This window comes from Convolutriloba macropyga, chromosome 5 (genome assembly GCF_964194025.1).
Source record: "Convolutriloba macropyga chromosome 5, txConMacr16.3, whole genome shotgun sequence".
Lineage (NCBI taxonomy): Eukaryota > Metazoa > Xenacoelomorpha > Acoela > Convolutidae > Convolutriloba > Convolutriloba macropyga.
This window is the reverse complement of record NC_134472.1, coordinates 9,105,697-9,128,407: the sequence shown is the minus strand read 5'-3', so window position 1 is coordinate 9,128,407 and position 22,711 is coordinate 9,105,697. Positions and strand designations below refer to the sequence as shown.

Below are 22,711 nucleotides of genomic sequence, written 5' to 3'. Positions count from 1 at the left end.
TTTTAAACCGAAAAAGATATTTTAGTTGATTTCTAATGGTTTTCATAACTTTGAATTTATTTGTTTCTTTTACAAAAATAATCAAATTTTTCAACTTTTTTTGTTTTTTTGTTCTTTATTGTTAATTGATACCAAGCCTTATTATGGACCCGTCCCATATATTTTCTGATCCCCACTCCACACACACACACACACACACACAAATTATGTGTTGTGTGCATGTGTACATAGTACCCTAAAAAATAGTGAGCGCGCCTGGAGGCGTAAAAGTTATATGCCCACTAAGCTGGGGGAGTGGAGAGACAAAATAGATCCAAACATTTGCTTTCCAGGCAATAACTGCTATAATGAAATGTAAATAGAAAGTCAAGGACAAGAAATACTTTAAGCAAAACGATTCAAGCTTTGGTTAATCGTCATGGAAATTTGCATAAAAAAAGTTAATAGAGCAGAACTATAAATGCGCGTTTGCCGGTATACTATAATGTCTTACAATTAGTTTGACACCAACCTTCACTTTGTTATCCGATTAGTATAACGTATTTTATTAGAAGAACCATATATAGATTAAAACTGTCATAGAAATTGAAAAGAATTTAGATATGGGATGTGCTTTGTGTCTCCAGCAATTCAATTTGGAGGCTACTATTTTCACTGTACGCACAGCGATGACCAAATTATTGAAACAAAAAAAAACATTTATTTTGATGGCTCTTTTTCGCTCGTTTTAATCAATTTCCGCTCTAAATTTCGGCCAAAAAATCACAACAATTTCCCAGGACTTTCCCTTTATGACCCCCCCCCACGTGTGTGTATGGGTGTGTGTGTGTGTGTGTGCGTGTGTGTGTGTGTGTGTATGTGTGAGTGTGTGTGTGGGGGGGGGAGGGGGGGATAGCTATAATGGTTAAGTCCCATTTTCTCAATGAAAACAAATGGCTTATCCAGTTTTTGGAACGTTTATATGTCAGCAAAACAAATTTACCTGATAGCTGGTTAAATGAGCAGTATAATAAATATAACTCAAAAGAGATTTAAATAATTGTACGTAGTTAAACTGCAGAAAATCAAAGCTAACAAAGGTGACTTGAGCTATTAAGAGTTAAATTAAAATGCAAAACTTAAGAAACGAGGTAAGTACGAATTTCTGTAATCAATGCTCTAAGATATAGCAACTTTATTCAGGTTTTTCGGAATTTTTGAATAAAAATTCGCCAATTTTGCTAATATTTGCTAAAAATTTTTTAAGGAATTACTGTTGATTTTATTTTTAAAGACAAAAAATAGTGTCGGCTATTTTTATTTAATTTTTTTGTTAATTATTCCGGTTAACTATTTCACAAAAATCAAACTTTTTCATCAAAAACAGTACAAAATAGGTTTCTTTAGTTTACTTTGATTAAATTTGCAGAAAGTGCTCACCCAAACACTACTAACACAATATTTGTTCATTCAAAACGGCGCTATTTCTGCTTCAACTTTCGTTGCGAGTGCTCTGTAATTAAACTTTTGCCGCTTTCTGCCACGCTTTATTCGTTGATTATCAAAAACGCAGCAATTATTTTTGATTTTGTTCTTTTTTTAACCGCATTAAAAAAATTCCGGCAGCTGTTAATTCCGTTTTATAGAAGCACTGTTAATTTTAAACCGAAAAAAATATTTTAGTTGAATTCTAATGGTTTTCATAACTTTGAAATTGTTTGTTTTTTTACAAAAATAAGCAAATTTTTCAACTTTTTTGTTTTTTTTATTCTTTATTGTTTAATTGATACCGAGCCTTATTATGGACCCGTCCCATATATTTTCTGTTTTTTTTTTAGTTTCCTTGTTATATGATGCTATTTCGAATTGGTCATTAATTTTTGTTTTTCAAAATGGACATAATGTTTTTGAAGTAATTGATATTTGTTTGTTTTTGATTATGCTGTTCGTCTTGACTCGCTTTTTTAAAATTAGCATATCTCATCAATCTAAAGCATCTCTTGTTACTCCTCTGAGTTTTTTGCTTTAGAGACTATCTTTTCAATCGTACACTAATTTTTTTTGATAAATACTTTAATTTTTGGGTTTTTCTACCTGTTCCTCATTTGTTAGATAATTATGCCAAAATTGTGGATGAGCGGTGTTGGAACCTTATGTGCAATCGCATATTACCGAGCCTCGTTCTTCAGAAAGAAGGCTCCTCTGATTTTTGTAGAAAAAAAATCACAACTAAATTAAAAACGCAAAGACGGATATAATTTTTCTCGCAAGATGGTTTTCGAGGAAAATTGGCTTTGACTACATTCCTAGGACTTTCTCGACTGGAGTTTTCAGCTTTAATTGGTCCTTTAATTTTTTCGCGAAGGGCTGCAAAATGTATGTGTGTGTTGTGTGTGTGTGTGTTGTGCTTGTATGTATGTGTGTGGTTGTTTGTGTGTGTGTGTTGTGTGTATATATGTGTGTGTTGTGTGTGTGCTTATGTGTGTGTGTTTGTGTTGTGTAAATGTGTGTACATGTGTGTGTGTTGTGTGTATTTGTATGTGGTGTGTGTGTGTGTTTGTATGTGTGTTTGTGTGTGTGTGTATGTGTGAGTGTGTGTGTGTGTGTGTGTGTGTGTGTGGGGAGGGGGGGTGGCTATAATGGTTAAGTCCCATTTTCTCAATGAAAACAAATAGCTTATTCAGTTTTTGGAACATTTATATGTCAGCAAAACAAATTTACCTGATAGCTGGTTAAATGAGCAGTATAATAAATATAACTCAAAAGAGATTTAAATAATTGTACGTAGTTAAACGGCAGAAAATCAAAGCTAACAAAGGTGACTTGAGCTATTAAGAGTTAAGTTAAAATGCAAAACTTAAGAAACGAGGTAAGTACGAATTTCTGTAATCAATGCTCTAAGATATAGCAACGAACTTGCCTCTGATTGTACTTAATGATTTTGCTACTTCGAATGAGATAGAGATATCTAAACTGCTCGCTCGAATCTGTCTATTTTACGGCTTAATTTGCATCTTTATTTGCGTACTCACTCAAACGCTTTTGCAATCAACAGATATTTATTTAACAGATCCATTTATTATAGCCTGGAGTGGGTTGGTTATATTTGAAACAATATCAATTCTTTCATCAATGCTTTTTGTTTCGAGCCCAACTGGCCGATCGGTATATTCATCGCAGGGAATTGAGACTGGTATCATTAGGAAGCTTGTCTAGCGTAGAATATGGAATTAAAAAGTTTTTTTATTTTTGTTTTTTACAGGGAGTTATTGAGGTTTAAACTTTTGAGAAAATAGAGTGAATTCCGTTGATTTTATAAGGGTTTTTCGGAATTTTTGACTAAAAATTCGCCAATTTTGCTAAAATTTGCTAAAATTTTTGAAGGAAGTACTGTTGATTTTATTATTAAAGACAAAAAATAGTGTCGGCTATTTTTATTTAATTTTTTTGTTAATTATTCCGGTTAACTATTTCACAAAATTCAAACTTTTTCATTAAAAACAGCACAATTAAGTTTCTTTAGTTTACTTTGATTAAATTTGCAGAAAGTGCTCACCCAAACACTACTAACACAATATTTGTTCACTCAAAACGGGGCTATTTCTGCTTCAACTTTCGTTGCGAGTGCTCTGTAATTAAACTTTTGCCGCTTTTTGCCACGCTTTATTCGTTGATTATCAAAAACGCAGCATTTATTTTTGATTTTGTTCGTTTTTTAACCGCATAAAAAAATTCCGGCAGCTGTTAATTCCATTTTATAGAAGCACTGGTAATTTTAAACCAAAAAAGATTTTTTTGTTGAATTCTAATGGTTTTCATAACTTTGAAATTATTTGTTTTTTTACAAAAATAAGCAAATTTTTCAAATTTATTGTTTTTGTTCTTTATTGTTTAATTGATACCAAGCCTTATTAGGGACCCGACCCATATATTTTCTGGTTTTTTTAGTTTTAGTGTTATATGACGCTATTTCGACTTGGTCATTAAGTTTTGTTTTTCAAAATGGACATAATGTTTTTGATGTAATAAATATTTGTTTGTGTTTGATTATGCTGTTCGTCTTGACTCGCTTCTTTAAAATTAGCATATCTCATCAATCTAAAGCATCACTTTTGCTCCTCTGAGCTATTTGCTTTAGAGACTATATTTTCGTTCATACATCAATTTTTTTTGTGTTTTTCTACCTGTTCCTCACTTGTTTGAGAATTATGCCAAAATTGTGGATGAGCGGGGTCGGAACCTTATGTGCAATCGAACATTACCGAGCCTCCTTTTTCAGAGAGAAGGCTACTCTGAATTTTATAGAAAAAAATTCGCAACTAAATTAAAAACGCAAAGACGGATATAATTTTTCTCGCAAGATGGTTTTCGACGAAAATTGGCTTTGACTACATTCCTAGGACTTTCTCGATTGAAGTTTTCAGCTTTAATTTGGCCTTTGTTTTTTTCGCGAATGGCTGCAAAATGTATGTGCGTGTTGTGTGTGTGTTTTGCGTTTATGTATGTGTGTGGGTGTTTGTGTGTGAGTGCTGTGTGTATATATGTGTGTGTTGTGTGTATGTTTGTGTGTGTGTTTGTGTTGTAAAAATGTGTGTATGTGTGTGTTGTGTGTATTTGTGTGTGTTGTGTGTGTGTATTTGAATGTGTGTTTGTGTGTGTGTTGTGTGTATGTGTGTGTATGTGTGTGTGTTTGTGTGTGTGTGTTTGTGTTTTTGTGTGCGTTCGTGTGCGGAGGGGAGAGGGCTATAATGGGAAACACTCAATTTTCTCAATGAAAACAAATCGCTCTTTTTATCCAATTTCTGGAATGGTTAAATGTCAGCAAAAGAAATTTACCGGATAGCTGGTTAAATGAGCAGTAGAATAAATATAACTGAAAAGAGATTTAAATAATTGTACGTAGTTAAACTGCAGAAAATCAATGCCAACAAAGCTGACTTGATCTATTAAGAGTTAAATTCAAATGCAAAACTTAAAATACGAGGTAAGTACGAACTTCTGTAATCAATGCTCTAAGATATAGCATTGAATTTGGCTTTGACTGTACTAAATGGTTTTTCTACTTCAAATAAGATAGAGATATCTAAACTGCTCGCTCAACTTTGTCTATTTTACGGCTTAATTTGCATCTTTATTTGCGTACTCACTCAAACGCTTTTGCAATCAACAGATATTTATTTAACAGATCTATTTTTATAGCCTGGAGTGGGTTGATTATGATTGAAACAATATTAGTTCTTTCATCAATGCTTTTTTCCGAACCCTCTTGAGGGGGGACTATATACTCAAATGGGGTTATTTTTGTTCAGACAACTTTGGCCGATCGATATATTCATCGTAGAGTGTTGAGACTGGTATCATTAGGAAGCTTGTCTAGCGTAGAAAATGGAATTAAAAAGATATTTTTTTGTTTTTTACAGGGAGTTATCGAGGTTTAAACTTTTTACAAAAAAGAGTGAATTCCGTTGATTTTATTCAGGTTTTTCGGAATTTCTGAATAAAAATTCGCCAATTTTGCTAAAATTTGCTAAATCTTTTCAAGGAAGTTCTGTTGATTTTATTTTTAGAGACCAAAAATAGTGTCGGCTATGTTTATCTAATTTTTTTGTCAATCATTCCGGTTAACTGTTTCACAAAATTCAAACTTTTTCATCAAAAACAGCACAAAAAAAGTTTATTTCGTTTACTTTGATTAAATTTGCAGAAAGTGCTCACCCAAACACTACTAGCACAATATTTGTTCTCTCAAAACGGGGCTATTTCTGCTTCAATTTTTGTTGAGAGTGCTCTGTAATTAAACTTTTGCCGCTTTTTGTCACGCTTTATTCGTTGATTATCAAAAACGTAGCATTTATTTTTGATTTTGTGACTAACAAAATATCTATATCTATGAATTTAGCAAAATTAGGTGTTTTTAATGGACGAACAGCATTAGCAGTGCTATTTTTGGACCAATCTTGGACTTTTACAATCCAGAAATATTTCGGATTGTAATCGGTCTGTTTTTCTATTGAAAAATTTCAATCTTTTTTTATATTAATTAAAAAATAGAACATTTCAAATCAACGCTCACTAAAGATAGGTCTAACTGGCTTCCTAATTAGCTCCAAAATAAAGTATCTAGTTTCCTACTTGAAAACAAATGGTCGTTTTAATTTTTAAAAGTATTTGATTTTTAAATTAATAAAGGCTGATTAAACTTTGCCTCTTTTTTTTCTCGATTTGGTCAACTTGCAGCTTAGTGTTCAATTAGTTTATCTAGTTGGTTGCTTGAAAATTTATGGTCGTGTTGACTTTTAAAGTTATCTGATTTTTAAATTAAGAATGGTTTTTTGAACTTTTTTGTCCATTTTTCATTGGATTTTGTCAATTTGTAGCTTAATGTCAGCAATAAAAGAATGCGTCTCCTTTCTACTGAATTCGAATTCAGTATTTATTGCGGGTTTACGCCTTAAGCTATGATTTTCCGGCTTCAATTCTACTAAATTTTACATTTATTAGGTATTTGCCCATTTTTCATGTTGTCTAGATTTGTCACATTATCACGTAATTGACAGTCCATATATCAGATTATTGGCGTTCAAAAAATATTTGAAAATTAAAATCCTTAAAGATATAGATTATGGATTATAGATTTTTTTCCTGAAAAATGACATGGTTTCATTGGCTTTTCATATTAAAATGGATGAGCCGATATTCTGATATTAGAAGATAGCTGATGGCTTTCATGACTTTGAAAACAAATGTTTTCCAAAACAAAAGAAAAACTTTTTAAATTCGCAAACTTGTTCCATTTACTGTCTGGTTGTTACCTAGTCTCGTTAATTAAGGGCCAAATTTGGCATTATTGTTGCCAAGGGAGAGTGTCAATAGGGATTGGTGTCACAAAATCTAATGTTTTTAAAGAATTCACTCTGAATTTACCGGCTTCGACACGGGTTTTTCACAAAATATTTAAATTAATTTTTCATTTTTGTCATATTTGACGTTCTTTTTGCAGACGTAAGACATGTTCAAGATAATTGCAGGTCTCAGGGGCTTTAATGTCGTTGGAAATAATTTTTTTTTGTATTACTTAATTTTGTCTTTTTTTGTGTCTACTTGTTACCTATTTTCATTACTGAGAGGTCGCATAATACATTATCGGTATTCAAAAAAGTGCAATCGTACACATTTTGAGGGCCAATGTATGGCTTTACGGCTTCGAAATTGTTTTCTGGCAATTTTTCTGTTTTTTGTCAGTTTGTTGTTCTTTTTTTTTAACCGCATAAAAATTGAATTCCGGCATTTGCTAATTCCGTTCTATAGAAGCACTGGTAGTTTTAAACCAAAGGGACATTTTAGTTGAATTCTAATGGTTTTCATAACTTTGAAACTAATTCTCTTTTTAAGAAATAGGCAAATTTTTCAACTTTTTTGTTTTTGTTCTCTATTGTTTAATTGATACCAAGCCTTATTATGGACCCGTCCCATATATTTTCTGGTTTTTTTAATTTCAGTTTTATATGACGCTATTTCGACTTGGTCATTAAGTTTTGTTTTTCAAAATGGACATAAAGTTTATGATGTAATTATTATTTGTTTTATTTTAATATTAGCATATATTATCAATCTAATGCATCATTTTTACTCCACTGAGTTGTTTGCTTTGGAGGCTATCTTTTCGTTCAAATACCAATTTTTTTGAAAAATACTTTAATTTTTGGGTTTTTCTACCTGTTATTCATTTGTTAGACAATTATGCAAAAATTGTGAAGGAGCGGGGTCGAATTCTTATGTGCAATCGCACATTACCGAGCCTCCTTGTTCAGAAAGAAGGCTCATCTGAATTTTGTAGAAAAAAAATCACAACTAAATTAAAAACGCAAAGACGGATTAATTTTTCTCGCTAGATGGTTTTCGAGGAAAATTGGCTTTGACTACATTCCTAGGATTTTCTCGATTGAAGTCTTCAGCTTTAATTCGGCCTTTATTTTTTTCGCGAAGGGCTGCAAAAATCGCCAAATAATAGTGAACATAAGTGTTCATAAAAAACTCCGATTTGCATAATCACTAATTTCGCTTCCACCCAACAATCATTTTCAGCTTTCTTCAGTTTATGTAGACATCAAGGAGTGAACACCATAAAAGATCTTTCAATCATAAAACGTCATATCTGATTCTGATTGACCATATGAAGTCATATTTTGTTTTATGGAATCACAAAGGCAAAGAAAAAGAGCATTAAGAAATCAGGGCAAAAAAATTAGGAGCAGGGAAACATTTTGTGCCTCTAAAACCAAAATAAAACTTCCGTGTTTTAGCAGTCATACCAAATCTTATATGGAAAATTTTAGAAAATTGCATGACACTGTATAACGTAGTTGAACAGTACAAAAAATATTTTTCTGGCGTTGAACGTGCAATTATTTTGAAACTTCGTAAATTTGTTGCCATGTATATCAATACATTACCTGCCTGTTTAGTTCTCTACTTTATGAGAAAATCAATGACATAAATTTTCTGATATCCTCAAGTAGCCAAAAACGACCGACAAAGACCAAATTGTTCACTATCTGCTGCAGCATGTCAATTTTTATAAACCTTTACTTAAGAAAAACATTGCCTTTTGAGCTTAGAGGTCAATTGGTTTCGCAAAAACTTCGTCAGCTTTAAAGGAAACAATAGAACATTTTGGAAAAACTAAACTAAACCACCATAAAAGGTCAGATATGGTCATTAATAAACACAAAAGGCTCAACATATGGTACTTAGTAATCCTACTGTGACCTTTTATTGATCATAAACCGATGCAACTTTTAATGCCTTATCTGGAGCCGTTAATGATTTTTGTATGAAAACTAAATTTTTAATCAAAGGAAATAGATTGTTATTTTTTTAAAAAAACGATTTTTAGCGTCATCGATTAACAGGAAGTAATCAAAAATTTTTTTAAAAAAAAAGAGAAAAGCGTTTTTGCTATGGGGTTCAAAAAATCGCACTGGCTCTTAATATTTCAAACCCCATCATTTTTAGTTCTTCCTTATGCTAAGAGAATTAAGTCAACTTTGCCCAAGATAGAATCCTTTAAACCCAGTTCTTTGAGTTCAATTTTGATCTTCGACTACTCTGCAGCAAGTTTCCATTACCTCTTCTGAAACAAACAATGTTGCTGACGCTAATGTTTGATTCTTGAAAATTTATTTTTTGGAGAGATTTATTTTTAAATCTGGAATCTTCAGCAAACAATGAGAAACTGAGAAATCTGAATTGTGTTGTCAGAAATATTCGATTAAAATGTTTTATAAAAAGCAATTTAAGACTTGTTGGAAACTTGGCAAACGCAGTAACTTATTGCCACTTTCAGCTTGATTGCAAACAAAGTTGCAAACAAACATTTTTCTGGAGATTGTGAGTTGCAAATTTTTCTTAAAACTGTTCAACTGATTAGCGCAAAGCCTTTATTTTAAATTATTCTATGTTTTTATGGCCGTTCCATCATTTTGTTCATCATCAAAGCTTGGGACCTAATCATTAATTTGTCCCATCTAGTAGTTGACAGCAAAAAAAACAGTTTAATAACTCAACTTCTGCCGTTTCTTCCATTTTTCTCGGGAAATTTATTCATTTGTTTCGCCAACAAGTTTGTCTCAAGATGATTGAGTGATCAGATATTTCCAGATGGAAGATTAAACCAGGTGGAGAAGAAAAATTTGGGGATCCGTAGACAATTTGACTTGAATAACACAAAAGATTGGCATTCTTCTGAAAGTTTAACCCAAAAAGAATCTAGTTTTTTTTATAAAATGAGGGCGAAGTGATTATTATATTAAAAACTACAAAAAATGGGTGCCCTAAAGATTTTCTCTTTATTTTTTCAAAAGCGCCAAAAAAATTTTAAAACTTGGAATGCATTTTCTAGGAATAAAAACGTATAATACGAAAACATAAATATATCAACTCATGACACAACGGATTTAGTGGAAGAAAGAAAGAGTTCTTCTTGAGTTGAACAGAAAAAAACCAAATAAAAAAAGATATACAATTAATATAGCCCTGAGAAACTATGTATTTGGAAAATATATTGGTTCTAATCAGCTTAAAAAGTGCAAAAATAATTTTCCGAAGTACATTACAATATAACTCCTGTAACAAAATTGACTATGCCTCGTTCTATTTGGAACTTCTTTACCTATGCCTTGGAGAAAATTAATGTAATATTTTTTGTGAAAAGCTGTGAAAAAGAACTTCTTTGACGCAAAGTGCCGAATTTCACCAGATCTTCACCACTAGATTTTGAACCTTTGGCCTCCTGCATTGCAGATATTTTTTCTCCCAGTCATCTTTTCTCCACGCTAAATTTAGATTTTCCTTGATTTTTCTGCACACATTCTTTTCTTGCGGTTTCCAGCCACGAAATTTTTCTTTTCACAATTTAGTGTTTTTAGTTGTAAAAAGTTAACCAGAACAATTTGAGGCTAGGAAAAACGAATTTATTCCTGGCCTTAACTCATCGCCAAATCGCACAACACGAATTTGTTGAGAACGATCAACAGTCAATTCATGAACGAAACAGACATGTGCACAGTAAGTGTAAGTGATGAAAATTAAATATTTCACAGGTGAAAATAACTAATTAATATGCAAATAATAGCACGTGAGTCTGTGGTCTTAAAAACTCTATGCCCACTAAGCTTGGGGGCGAAATAGATTAGGTCCAACTAAATATTATCATTTTTTGGCGATAATTTTTTGGAATGAAATGTAAATAGAAAAGCAGGTTAAAGGAAAATTTCATTAAAACTGTTTAGGCTTCTTTAACTGTCAAAAACAATTACCGTAAAAATTAGTAGAACATATCTGTACAATCACGCCTGGCGGTAAAATAGCATGTAAAGCAATTTATCCGAAAAACGTTCCTTTTTCTAATACTTATTTTATCAATTATTTTCCATTTGCCGTTGAATTTATCTATAAAAAAAAGTTGAATGCTGTTATAAAGCATTATTTATATGTCCGAATGTCTAGTTTCATAAAGTACTTAATAACAAAACATTGGAAAAAACTGAAAAAAAAACTTTTGGACAATCTGGTTTTTATTGGAAGCTTCTGGTTTTTATTGATATAAGATGCTTCGTTATTCACTAGACAAATCTGGCTCTAGCAGTTTATTGATGTAAAAAAAGTGCGTTAATGGCTCTTTCCGCTCGTTTTAGTTAATTTTTTCTAACATTTCACCCAATTTGTAGACAGATCAAGAGCAGATAATCAAAATAGACTTGAATTCTAAGAATTCCCAGGTTCAAGACTCAAACGAAAGAGAATAAAAAAAACACTCCAAGTATATCAAACGTTTGGAAGATGGAGCCAAAAAATTGTAGGGTTGAGCTTTCGAAAACGCTGATGAGCGTTAAGAAACGCAAAAAAGCTCTAAATGAAGGAAGCAAGCACTAATTCGTCAGACTCCCAACATTTTTATTCAGCTTTTTTTTTAATTTTTGTATTTTTATATTAATATATATATATATATATATATATATATATATATATATATATATATATATATATATATTCTTGAATTTAACCAGATAATTTTAAAGACCTTTGATTTCAGGAAAATAAAACGAAAGAACTCTTGTGATGTGAACGATCACTTCCACTTAATTTTGGTTAATTGCGCAAATTCTAATTTGTCAGCTGATTTATAACTGAATGTTTTGAATACAATTTTGGCCGCGTGTTGGAATTGTTTTCGATTTGACTCGTGGAAAACTGTTGATTTTATAGTAATTTTTCAAAAAAAAACGGTCATTTTTGACAATAATCAAAACTGACATCATATGGTTGGCTTTACATTTCAAACTCCGGTGCCAAATATGAGTAAAAGTTGATTAGAGATGGAATATTAGAAAGATCACAATCCATATTAAATACAGGCTATATAGTAATCATATTATAGGCTTTATATACAGAATAATGAAATGACACTCAAAACAGAATCAGACATTGTTCACCGAGCAATCATCAAAAAGAGACTCCATCATAAAGTATGTATGATATCACATGTTGCAAAACAATATTTGAAAGGCGTGAATATTCAAAACTTTAACTGTTTGCATACGTCATAACTTAATAATAATCAGGCACAAGTGGTCCAACGGTGGAAGCCTTCATGGATCTGTCATAGGCAATTTTGATAAACACCGTATTCCAAGCAACAAAAATGATAGGGAACAGGAACTTGCTTATATCGTCTATCACATTCTTCTTTTCCTCCCCATTTTTGTTCTTTGTAAACTGTTTTTCCAAGAGGTCCAAAATTTGGGATTGTATGGCTGAAGTAACTTCAGCACTTTGAACACTTCTCACGCTTGCTTCGTCCTGAAAAATTCATGGATATTCCTTCATTTTTTTATTGCGCAGTAGGCTCAGTGTGAAAAAGTTTATTGTGAATACAGTATCTATCGTTAGGCCGTTACATTATAACTTTATATTATGATGCTTTTTGACGGATCATGATATTAGTGGATGCAAACTAAGCCTTAAGGCCGAATAAAGCCATAGGACGCTAATATTTAAAGAAAACAGTTGTGTGATTATCAAAATTTACTTGCGTTTGATGACTAGCGTTTTTTTCGATGTCACTGAATGATTTTATCAAAAGGATGCAAAACATTATTGAAATTTATTGAAAATTATAATTGATAACACACAATACTAGTGTCAAGGTTTTTGGGCAAACTTTTGCACGAAATGCTGTGAATTCAGTGAATTTTTGGTAAGAAACGCGGTGATTGCGGTGTATGCGGTGATAAAAAAGATTTCACCGCATTTCACCGCATTCCTTACAAAAACTCATAGCTAAATTCAACGTAGCTAAATTCAACTCATAGCTAAATTCAAAAACTCATAGCTAAACTCAACGGCAGTTTTTTTAAGGAATACCGAGAACGCGGTGAAATTAAATAATTCAGCGCGATTCACCGCATTGAACGCAAAAAAAAGATGTATGAAAAACTCGGTGAAAATTATTTTTTTTTCGGCGCATTTCACCGCATTTCTTAGGGAAGTTCACCGTCAAACCTCGTCTTGGCTAATAAATCCAATGACGCATAATTTGAAAAAAAGCGTTGAAGATGCCATATTGAAGTTACGGTTTTAGACATTATATACATCAAGAAGAGGCAGAGAAATTACAAACTGGTTAAAAGCATTTGCTACGGACTAATTAATTTGGTTTTGGTCTTTATTTAACACTTCTCGTCTACGAAATGAATGTCCAGTTCATTTGTTTGTAATGAGTCATAATACTAGTTTCAAATACGTTTTTGACAAAGTTTTTTTTTTCATTGTTTTGGGCGTAAATGTTAATTGTTTGAACTTAAGCTATCTCTAATGTTTTTAGAACAAAGAGCTCATTTGACAAAAAAAGTTTATCATATAAACATAGTAATTCCTTTTATAAGAACACCTAGGTTAAATGCCATAGCCATATCCAATTAGACCAGACTTTAATGATGTGTAATAGGAAAATAGTGCAGACAAGGAGGCTCGGCAATGTGCGAATGCACATAATGTTCCCACCTCGCTCATATTTTTGACATAACTGTCTACCAAATGGCGAGGAGACAGAAAACTTTCAAATATACACATACTCTTCGAAATTAATTGGCCAGTGAGTAATCTGTCTTAAGTCAAATATGTCTCACCCGACGCTGTTACCTGAATGTCATTAATAAAGTTAAGAGACAAGACAAGCGACAAAACAACAATTTCCGTTCAACTCGAATTCCATTTCTTTTTAAAAAACACTAACAAAGTTTATTTATATATATATATATATATATATATATATATATATATATATATATATATATATTTACATATAAATATATATATATGTGTGTGTGTGTATATATAAACGTAAAAAATATCTAAAAAACGTAAAAAAAAACAAACTTTTACTTCACCTCAAAGCAACTTTCTGAATCAGCCTTGTAAATGCAACAAGTAAAAAAGAACCAGAATAAGAAGAGGCACAGTCAACCATCAACTGTTAACTAGAGTCTTATGTTATTCCATCAGAGCTGTTGGGAGCATTCGTTAACGAGAGAAGGAATTAATTAATGCCACCTTGGAGAAAAAGTGATACTTGCCATTGCTGAATTTAGGAGATAAAATAAAAGAAACAAAATCAGTGAACAAATATAACTCTGAATTACCACCTAAAACCTAAAAAACAATATTTTCACAAAGAATCATAAACAATAAAGTCAAAATGGCAACAATTATAACCAGACAAATATATAACTTGTTTAAATTAAAAAATGAATTGAAATTTAATTGGCATCAGCAAACAATTATATTACTCTTGAAAACAATTGGAATCGGTCCTTTCTGAGACCAGGTAAAAAGTAGACAGAAGAAAATAAAAGGGCGAAATTCAAAATTTTTTCATAATTTTGAAAAGAATTTGAAGGTAAAACAAATCCCTTCTAAACGGAAACTATTAGACGGGCAGTTTTATACATCCATAATTGGAGCCATTGACATCTCTCTGTATCCCGATATTGTCATAAGACTACAATAAAAAAGGACAGATATATCTAATAATCAAGTTTTCAGTTAAAATTTTGAAGAAACGGTCGAAGTCGTTAAAACGAGGAGCTATTCTTACGCCAATACATATGATTAACTGATTTCCTCATCACAGCTAAAACTAAATCGCATTAATGTTGTAGATTGACTCGAAAACAAAAATTAAGAAAAAAAAATAATTGTCAACATTTAAAAAAAAAACTACAAAGCAATCAAATCACAAAAGATTTATGAAATCTCAAGGTAACGGAACCACAACAACCCTAACAGTTAAAAATTAGTAAATGAAGAATTGTCTCACCAGAACGAAATTGTAAGCTGCGCCTACATTGAGACTATGCAGCAAAATGACAGAAATAAGACAAAAATAAGTTGTCAAAATTCAAAAACTTTTTGATGCTTTTAAACAAATATTTTGGGATATTTTAAAAAACTAAATTTTCAATTATAGTGAATCAGAAATCTCATTCATTTTCATGGGAGGTCAATTGTGATTCAAATTAGCGGAGACAAGTCTAAGGCAGAACTCATATTTCCACAACAGGTGTTTTCCACACCTGTTTGAGCCCTCATTTCAAATTGACTACGAAAAAAAAGATAACAAAGAATGGCAACAAGCAAAGACCACTATCATTTAAAAAAAAACAGCATATAAACAATAAAAAAGAATTGTTTGCTCAGCTAAACGTGGATGGAAGATGTCAATAACATTTATAATATACAAATTGTCTAAAAGAAAAGCAGAAAGTGGTGGTGAGGATCGAGCTTTCAATCAAAATTTTCTAACAAATGAATATTAAAGTACAATTGTTTATGTCTCCAGTAGAAACCATGAGACCTGTCATTATACAGAATGTGCAATAGGTGTTCAACATGAAAGATACGTACAGGCAGGAACCAAAAATTCCAATTTTTTGCTACAAAATGGCTACGAAGTTGTTCAAAACATACGCTTTTCACGGAAAGCAATCTATATGTACACAAGCGTTATCTTACAAACGATATGCCACGTGTTATTAAGGTGATAATATAACAAAGCAACAGAAAACAAGATGGGCGAACATCAAAAAAATACTTAATGCCCGTGATAGCGAAGAAATGAAATCATTAATTTAAAAAAAAACCTAGAACGTTAAATTCCGCTCACTTTAAGGAAGATGCAATTTGTGTCTACTGAGACTAAGCAAAAAGTTAACAGAATCTCGAATAAGTGGCAAAATTAAAAAATCAGCTGAGATTTTCTTGAAACAAATATAATCAAAAACATGAGAGCCATTAGATGTCAATTTTGACTGGGATTTTTTCTGGCCTGCAATAAACATAGAAAAAAACACAATAAAATAGTAAATTAGCTTGTACAAAAACTTTGCCTCTATGGAATCTTAATTTTTTTTCAAAACCACGCGGAGATCAAAACTAGCATTGATGAAGAGTCGCAATCAATATTACGAACTAATTATTCCATTTGTAAACAAAATAGACAATTTTGCAACTGAATGTCAAAAAATCAAAATTAAAAATTCAATTGGCGCAGTTATGGTTTTCAGTTAGCAAAAAACCCCGCAAACTTTTTTTCCAGGACACTCTTAATAGAAACGAAAGTAGAACTACTCTCTTTTCAGTTGATTCAAACGACTGTCGGCAGTTTGAAGTCTGTACTTTACAAAACAGGCCCTTTTTTCATTTTAAGAAACTTATACTTTTTTCTTTTTAAGAATCTACGCGTATTTTAGAAGACATTGCTATATTTACAACGTCTATCGCTTTTTCATGCCTCATTATACTAACGTCTGAATTTCCATTCTTGTCTTTTTTGCACCTTGATTTGAATTTTATCGGCGCCCGCGACGCAATAGAAGCGACTATTGTCTCCAAAAGAGCAGCTGAGTTGATGAAGAAGTTGACAATCAGATAGAGGTCAACAAGTTTGAAGTCACTAGTGTTGGGAAAATCCTCTGCGGCTCCGACGATCAGAATTAGCTGAGCCAAAATTAGAGCAATACAGATACTAATTCTTTCTGGCAGTTTGTCCGCACCAATCCAGAAGACAGCCCAGCTAAAAAAGAAACAACTTATTGACGTGATGATGGCCGCCTGATAATAGTATTTTACCTGCATGGGTTTGTCGTTTTGATCGCGGCATTTTTTTCTCTTATGAGAAATGATCATTTCCTTTAAAGCAAACGATAGAAGAAAAAAAGTTAGAAAAAAGTACCGTGTAATTATTCATTTTTGGAAGACTGAAAACAAAGACAAAGATTTGTCTAATTATCAAATATTCATTCTAATGAAGAATACTTTTGCAGAAATTTCATCAAAACTGAAAACATTATTATTTGATAATTATTAAAGCACCAAAACAAAACTGTAGGAAAACGACGAATTAATATCTTACAGAATTAAAGGATAGCTTTCTTTATTTACTTTTTGAAACTTTGCAAGATTTATTTTTACCCATAATTGTAAACTGATTCGAATCTCACTCTAGACAAATCATCCCTAAGTTATGTTAAAAATATATTTGTTGGCATTTAGAATCTTATGCAACCAATACGAGTTTACTATTAATAGTCATGAAAATTTGTAGGTTTTGTAAAATTGGTAATTACTTTATGAGTTCATTTTTGTCAAATTTTTTTTGTCTTTTTAAGGCCGAAGAAATAAAGCGTTTTGATCATCAAAAACCTGATGTTTGTCGTGAAGTTAAACGACACGTTGCCTCTAAATCAGGCTCTATCAGAGTTCCTCAGACATTTCAGGTTGGAAAAAAGTCACTTCAATTCTTCTATTTTTTTCCATTAGCAAAAAAAGTTTCGGATGATATCTTTTTTTGTTTTAAAATTCTCATTTAGTTGGTGGATGTTTTGGAATGGGAGACAAATTTTGCTACAAACAATCTACAAAATCATGCGAAACCTGATAAATTGTGTATATTGAAAAATTTTTCACGCTGCAGGCTATAAAGCGTTTAAAAAAGCTCTTAAAAATAGTTCTTTCGTTGTCACATCACTCTGTTACCTTAAGATTCATAGGTCTCCTTAGAATTGCTGTTGTGGAAGGTCTTATAGAACTATGGAAACAATAAGTTGAACTCTAATTCATGAAATAAGATCTTACATGTTTAAATTTCTTTTAAAGTGAACGCTTATCTCGTCAGATCTGATAAAAGAATCAATTAGCAAAACATTCATCTTGATAGAATTTTTTATCGTTCAAGATATGATATCCCAAACTGTTTCTCCTACTGAGAGTGTTTAAGAGGTAGGTCGGATAAGGCATTAGATGCTTGAAAAGTGAAACAAAGCGGTAAATGAAAAAGAATATTGCAAATAGAACAATCTAGTTAGTCGGCCAGCATTTTTATCGAGTTGTTGCTAATCAATTTTTGTGATATAAGAAAAAAATGCCGGCCAATTTAAAAAAATCAAACCACATAAACTCTTGAATATCTAATTGTAAATCCTTTAAAAATCTTGTATGTCTATCTTAAAAAATTGTTTCTGAAAAAGTATCTTCTTTTTTAATATTGCTGTTGCCCAGGATAGTGTTGTAAAGGTTAGCTTCATGGTTCCGGCAGACAACATCGTATAATACCTGACAAAAAGAACAAATTTTTATCCTAGAACAAATTTTTATCCTGTAAAACGATATTATTGTCTGATAAAATCTGAGAGGAAGATACAGGTGTCTATTAGCAATATAACTAGCAATATAAGACAACTCTATGCGAACTTTGTAGGATCTTGCTAGGTAAAAGATACGGTATAACGGAATTTTTACAACTGAAATTTGCAGTTGAATTAAAGGTTTATATAATCAATCTATTGCTTTTTGAGTTTTTTTAGCGTCTTACCTAAACAAAATACATCTAATAAACGTGCTTACTTGTGTACTTATTGAGGTTTATACTTATCTAGTGAACTTATGCGATTTATACGTATACTTATACGTACACGGCGCCATATACGAGTTCTCGATTACAATTGTTTGCAGAAGCTGGTATTTAATATTATTTTTACCAATTGAAGCCGCAAGATATCGATTTTTTTCCCATCCCAGGACATTTGAGAATTTTTATCTCGTAAGATTTTACAAATTTCTTACAAAATTGTCTTATAAGTACTTATAAGATTATGCGTCGCCTGACTAAGACTTTGTAAGAAAATTTATCAGGTCTTACACGATACAAAATTTTTATCAGGTCTGATTAGATCTTACACGATAAAGTTTCCAGAATCATTGGGGATACCTCAGAATGGTGAGAGTTAAGTTGGGCAGAAAGAGTGTAGTGATGAAGACTTCCCGCTTTCTTCTCATCCTAATTCGAACCGTGTGTTGCCAGTCTACTAGATAGCCATCATCTACGGCTGAGATAAATAAGTTGTAGTCTGTGTCGAAATTGAGATCTTCAAAAATGAAGTTGGCAGTTGTCTGATTTGGAATCATGCTGAAGGGATTCTGGATCTTTATGTCCAACATTGAAGCTATTATGGATATCTAAACAAAATAATGTTTACTGGAGAACGGAAGACAAATGTAAGTCTTCTAATAGCAGGTAAATTGGCCATAGTCAGCTTCTATTGGTGCGTTAAGTGCAGAGATATCAACTCTGATTTGCTAATTAATCAACATTGTGAATCAATTTTCTTCGCTTAAACTGATCAATTGATTCCATGCAAATTATGTATAATTTGTTCCACATTTAGCATATAAACTAAATACTCTATAATGCTTCTAGAGCCTGGAGGGAGGGGAGGGGGGTGTTCAAAGTAACCACTCATTAACATGGTGATGAACGGAACAGAACCAAAAGGTTAATAGGATGCTTAATATCAAATTACGAACGCAAAAGTTGCCTCACCGCACAAAATTGTTCATCGAAGGGAAAGAACATCAAATCCATTTTGCAGGAAAACGTGTACCGACCAGACATGAACGTCTCAATTTCATTATTCTCGTGCAAGTACACTTTGCTGCCCTCCATTGACTCCTCCACCGAGACCAATGGAGAAAAATGGATCTCTGGAGACCAGATCCTATCCAGTACTTCCGGTTTCATCTCAATGTACCTCGCTTTTTCATACACAATATCCCCAATTCCGAAAAATGATCTCAGCCTCGGGTCCCTCCATGACCTCTGAAACAGTACTTGCAGAGATATGCACTGTAATGATTTTACAGTGGCAAATGTATTTCTTATAAAGTTTTTAACACCCTAGTGATGAATGGATTCAAATCTTTCAAGAATCTTGCAAGATATTAATCCAAGGCAAAAAAATCAGAGCACTAATGTTTTAGAAAACACCTTTGAAGCAAATTATTGTTTTTTAACAAGTTAAAATACTGAAATCAATAGAAAAAATTTCAGTCCGAATTCAAAATCTTGCAAGAAGCTTGCAAGTTATTAAACTTTGGAAGAAAATTTTTTGAGTATTATTGGTAGCTGAAACTAACTGAAAAAAAATGAGTAGACTTAAAAGAGTTTCAACTAACAAAATTGTTTTTAGTTGACTTTTTCAAATGTTGCATGACTCAATTCATGTCAAAAATCATTACATTTTGAAAACAAAAATTGCTGAAATCGGTGATAAAGCGAACAATGTAGACAAAACTTAAATAAGTCAAAACAAAATTGGTAAATCCTAGACGCAAATTGTGGCGACAGTAGGAATGCGTAAAATGGAGACAAATCCCCCAAATGAAAGGTCTAGATTAGAGTCGGCGAGGAGATCAGAGGATTAGAATCAATAAATTGTCCCCCTTTTACGCACACTTAAAATGCGAAAACTATCGACAAAAATATCAGCGTTTGAGCGTGTCGCCGTTTTTGGCACTCTCTTTTGTTCTTGATTCTAACGCATGTGTGCGGAAAAAGCAAATTTCTGTTTAACCCAGATTTCTCATTTTATTCTTCTACTTTATTGCAAATTTGAAGCCCCTGTTTCCAGAAGATTACTGGACCTGGAAATAGTGTAGATATAAGTTCTAATAAATTCAACTTGCAAAGCTACCAATTAATGCCAATCGAGGCAAGAAAATCGGTTGAGTCAACTGAAATTGGCTGTTGTCATGAACTTAAGAAAAATCGGACATTCATCTTAAGGATCACTCTTTGTGTTTATCGGGGAAAAAACTGAAAGAGTGCTCTTTTCTCCAGACAAAAAAATAGTTTGCAACAATAATGTTAGGATATCCGTAGCAACACGGATAAGAAACTTTCGCAGTTTGGTTTTGCTTCTACAAAAGAGCCAAACCACGTACAATTTTGTTTGTCAAAATTAATTGAAAAATGAAATGCAGAAAAAATCAATTTGATAAGAAACGTTTTTTGTCCGTAGAGACATCTTACTATTTATGCAAGGATTATTAATGATATTATACAACTTCCGGCTACAACCCTTGTGTAAAACGTATTTCTACGTACTTTCTCCGAAAATCATCATTTCCATAGGAGCCGAAATTCACCTTGATGTATTTTACCATTTTCATATAAGCCAAAATCATCATTGATGATTCATTGAAAATTGCAATAAAGTGTACCAAGTACTAAAGTGGAGAAGTAACACATAAGAATAATATAACAAAGGCTGCGATACAGTCTCTATGGGAAACCTGTGATCCTCCGAGATATCTGGCCTGTGGATGGAGATATCCCGCAAATAACGTGCTAATTGTCATGAAAACTTATTTTAGATTCCAACTGTTGCGGGAAGAAAAATTCGACACTCAATTAATAACAGTGGCTATATATTTCTTGGTATGATTAACAAAAAAACTTGTGACACCAAAAAACTTTCTATCCAGAAAGCAATTTTGTGAAAACTTCTAACCGTCAAGATGGCATCAAATGTGAAAGTGTTTTCGACCTCTGAGACGGTCCGCATCCGAACAATGTCAAATTTGCACACCAATCCAATGTTTTCTGCCTTCACATATTTCAAATTAGTCTCTGATCCGTTGCTGCTTGCCGAGTAAGTAAACAATTGCAAAATTAATAATGTGATTGCAGCAATAATTTTCTGTTCTGTATTAAAAATAACCATTTTTATTTAGATTGTTTGGATCAAAGAACCCAAAATCTGCTTCGTAAACGTGAAATAGCGAAATCATAAATTCGAGACGTTGGTAGAGAACAAAATTAAAGTGCAGATAACAAAATTGTAAACAGCAATCTCTGGTGTATAAATAGATAGCATCAGTATAATGGTCTGAGAGCGTATTTCAAAACTGTGTTGGTTTACCAAATAATTTTAAAGTGCTTTATTATCATGAATATTTGAATATCTGCAGTAGTAATCTAGCTGCTGTCTGCACTTGCAGGAACTTTTCAAAGAATTTGAGATTTGATGTCATTTTTCAACGTCTAACCCCTAATTACTAATTCCAGCCATTCGGTTCTTGAAACTGAACTCATTCTTTGGTGGTTCTTTACGTTGTCGTTATTTTTTCTCTTAGAGCAATTTTATCAAATATTGTCATCAGTCTTGAAGAATCAGGTTTTTCTTTGGGGGGGGGGGGCGCAATTCATTTCAAGGGTTTTTAAGAGTATGGAAGCGTGTTCCGTGCGTCTATTAGTACTGGTTTATTTTACTCATTTCTGTTAAAATTTTTCCTTATTGAAATTGAAAAATAACCTAAAAAGTAAGGAGAAATCAACTGAATGAATTGAAATGATCAAATTGAAGATAAAACGTTGCGATAATCAGTAAGATCGTAAAAAAAACTCGGACAGGCTGTATTTTGTGTAAGTTTTTTCACCTAGTTGAGCTCTAACTTAACTACATTCAATCACGGAAAGCAATATGCTGAACTAGGTCATAAATTGCGATAAAAAATTATTTCACACCTCTTGCAGGTTGATTTTACTAGTCTCAGGAAGAATATTAATCGCCACATTTTATCATTTTTTGGGAGCACTCAAATGTAAGTGGGTTCCTGAATTGAAACAAGGGAGAAAGTTAAATTAGGTTACATGTAATGCAAGAGATGACGCCTTATATTAAGAGAGAGACATCCCATGATGTTAACAACTGCTGTTTTTATTTTTAGCAATTATTGCTTTTATCATTTGAAAAGTGGAGCTTTCTCCATTTCAGTTTAAATTTAATCTGCATGTAGAGTTATTACAATTTTTGTAAAATTTATTTGAAAGTCT

The 22,711-nt window shown here is 32.3% G+C and overlaps 2 protein-coding genes across 2 annotated transcripts in view; one reads left to right on the top strand and one right to left on the bottom strand.

Moving 5' to 3' along the window:
* The window catches only part of LOC142339111 (uncharacterized), a 92,402-nt gene that overhangs the window by 22,688 nt on the left and 47,003 nt on the right, over nt 1-22,711 (top strand). The window lies entirely within an intron of this gene.
* On the bottom strand, nt 11,869-21,909 carry LOC142339110 (glycine receptor subunit alpha-2-like). Its single transcript, XM_075388844.1, has 5 exons — nt 21,387-21,909; nt 19,418-19,693; nt 18,806-19,053; nt 16,345-16,612; nt 11,869-12,339 (listed from the first exon to the last, which is right to left on the bottom strand). Exons 1-5 carry the CDS (start codon nt 21,597-21,599, stop codon nt 12,088-12,090), a joined length of 1,257 nt encoding a protein of 418 aa, XP_075244959.1. The 5' UTR covers nt 21,600-21,909; the 3' UTR covers nt 11,869-12,087.

Bases quoted from the DNA above. Each gene is read 5' to 3' on its own strand.
- LOC142339110 (XM_075388844.1), bottom strand. From the start codon at position 21,599: ATGGTTATTTTTAATACAGAACAGAAAATTATTGCTGCAATCACATTA. The intron at 19,054-19,417 runs GTGAGGCAACTT...TATTTTGTTTAG, and splicing joins TCGATGAACAATTTTGTGCG to ATATCCATAATAGCTTCAAT. The intron at 12,340-16,344 runs GTTAGTATAATG...TGAATTTTTCAG, and splicing joins ACAAGAATGGAAATTCAGAC to GACGAAGCAAGCGTGAGAAG.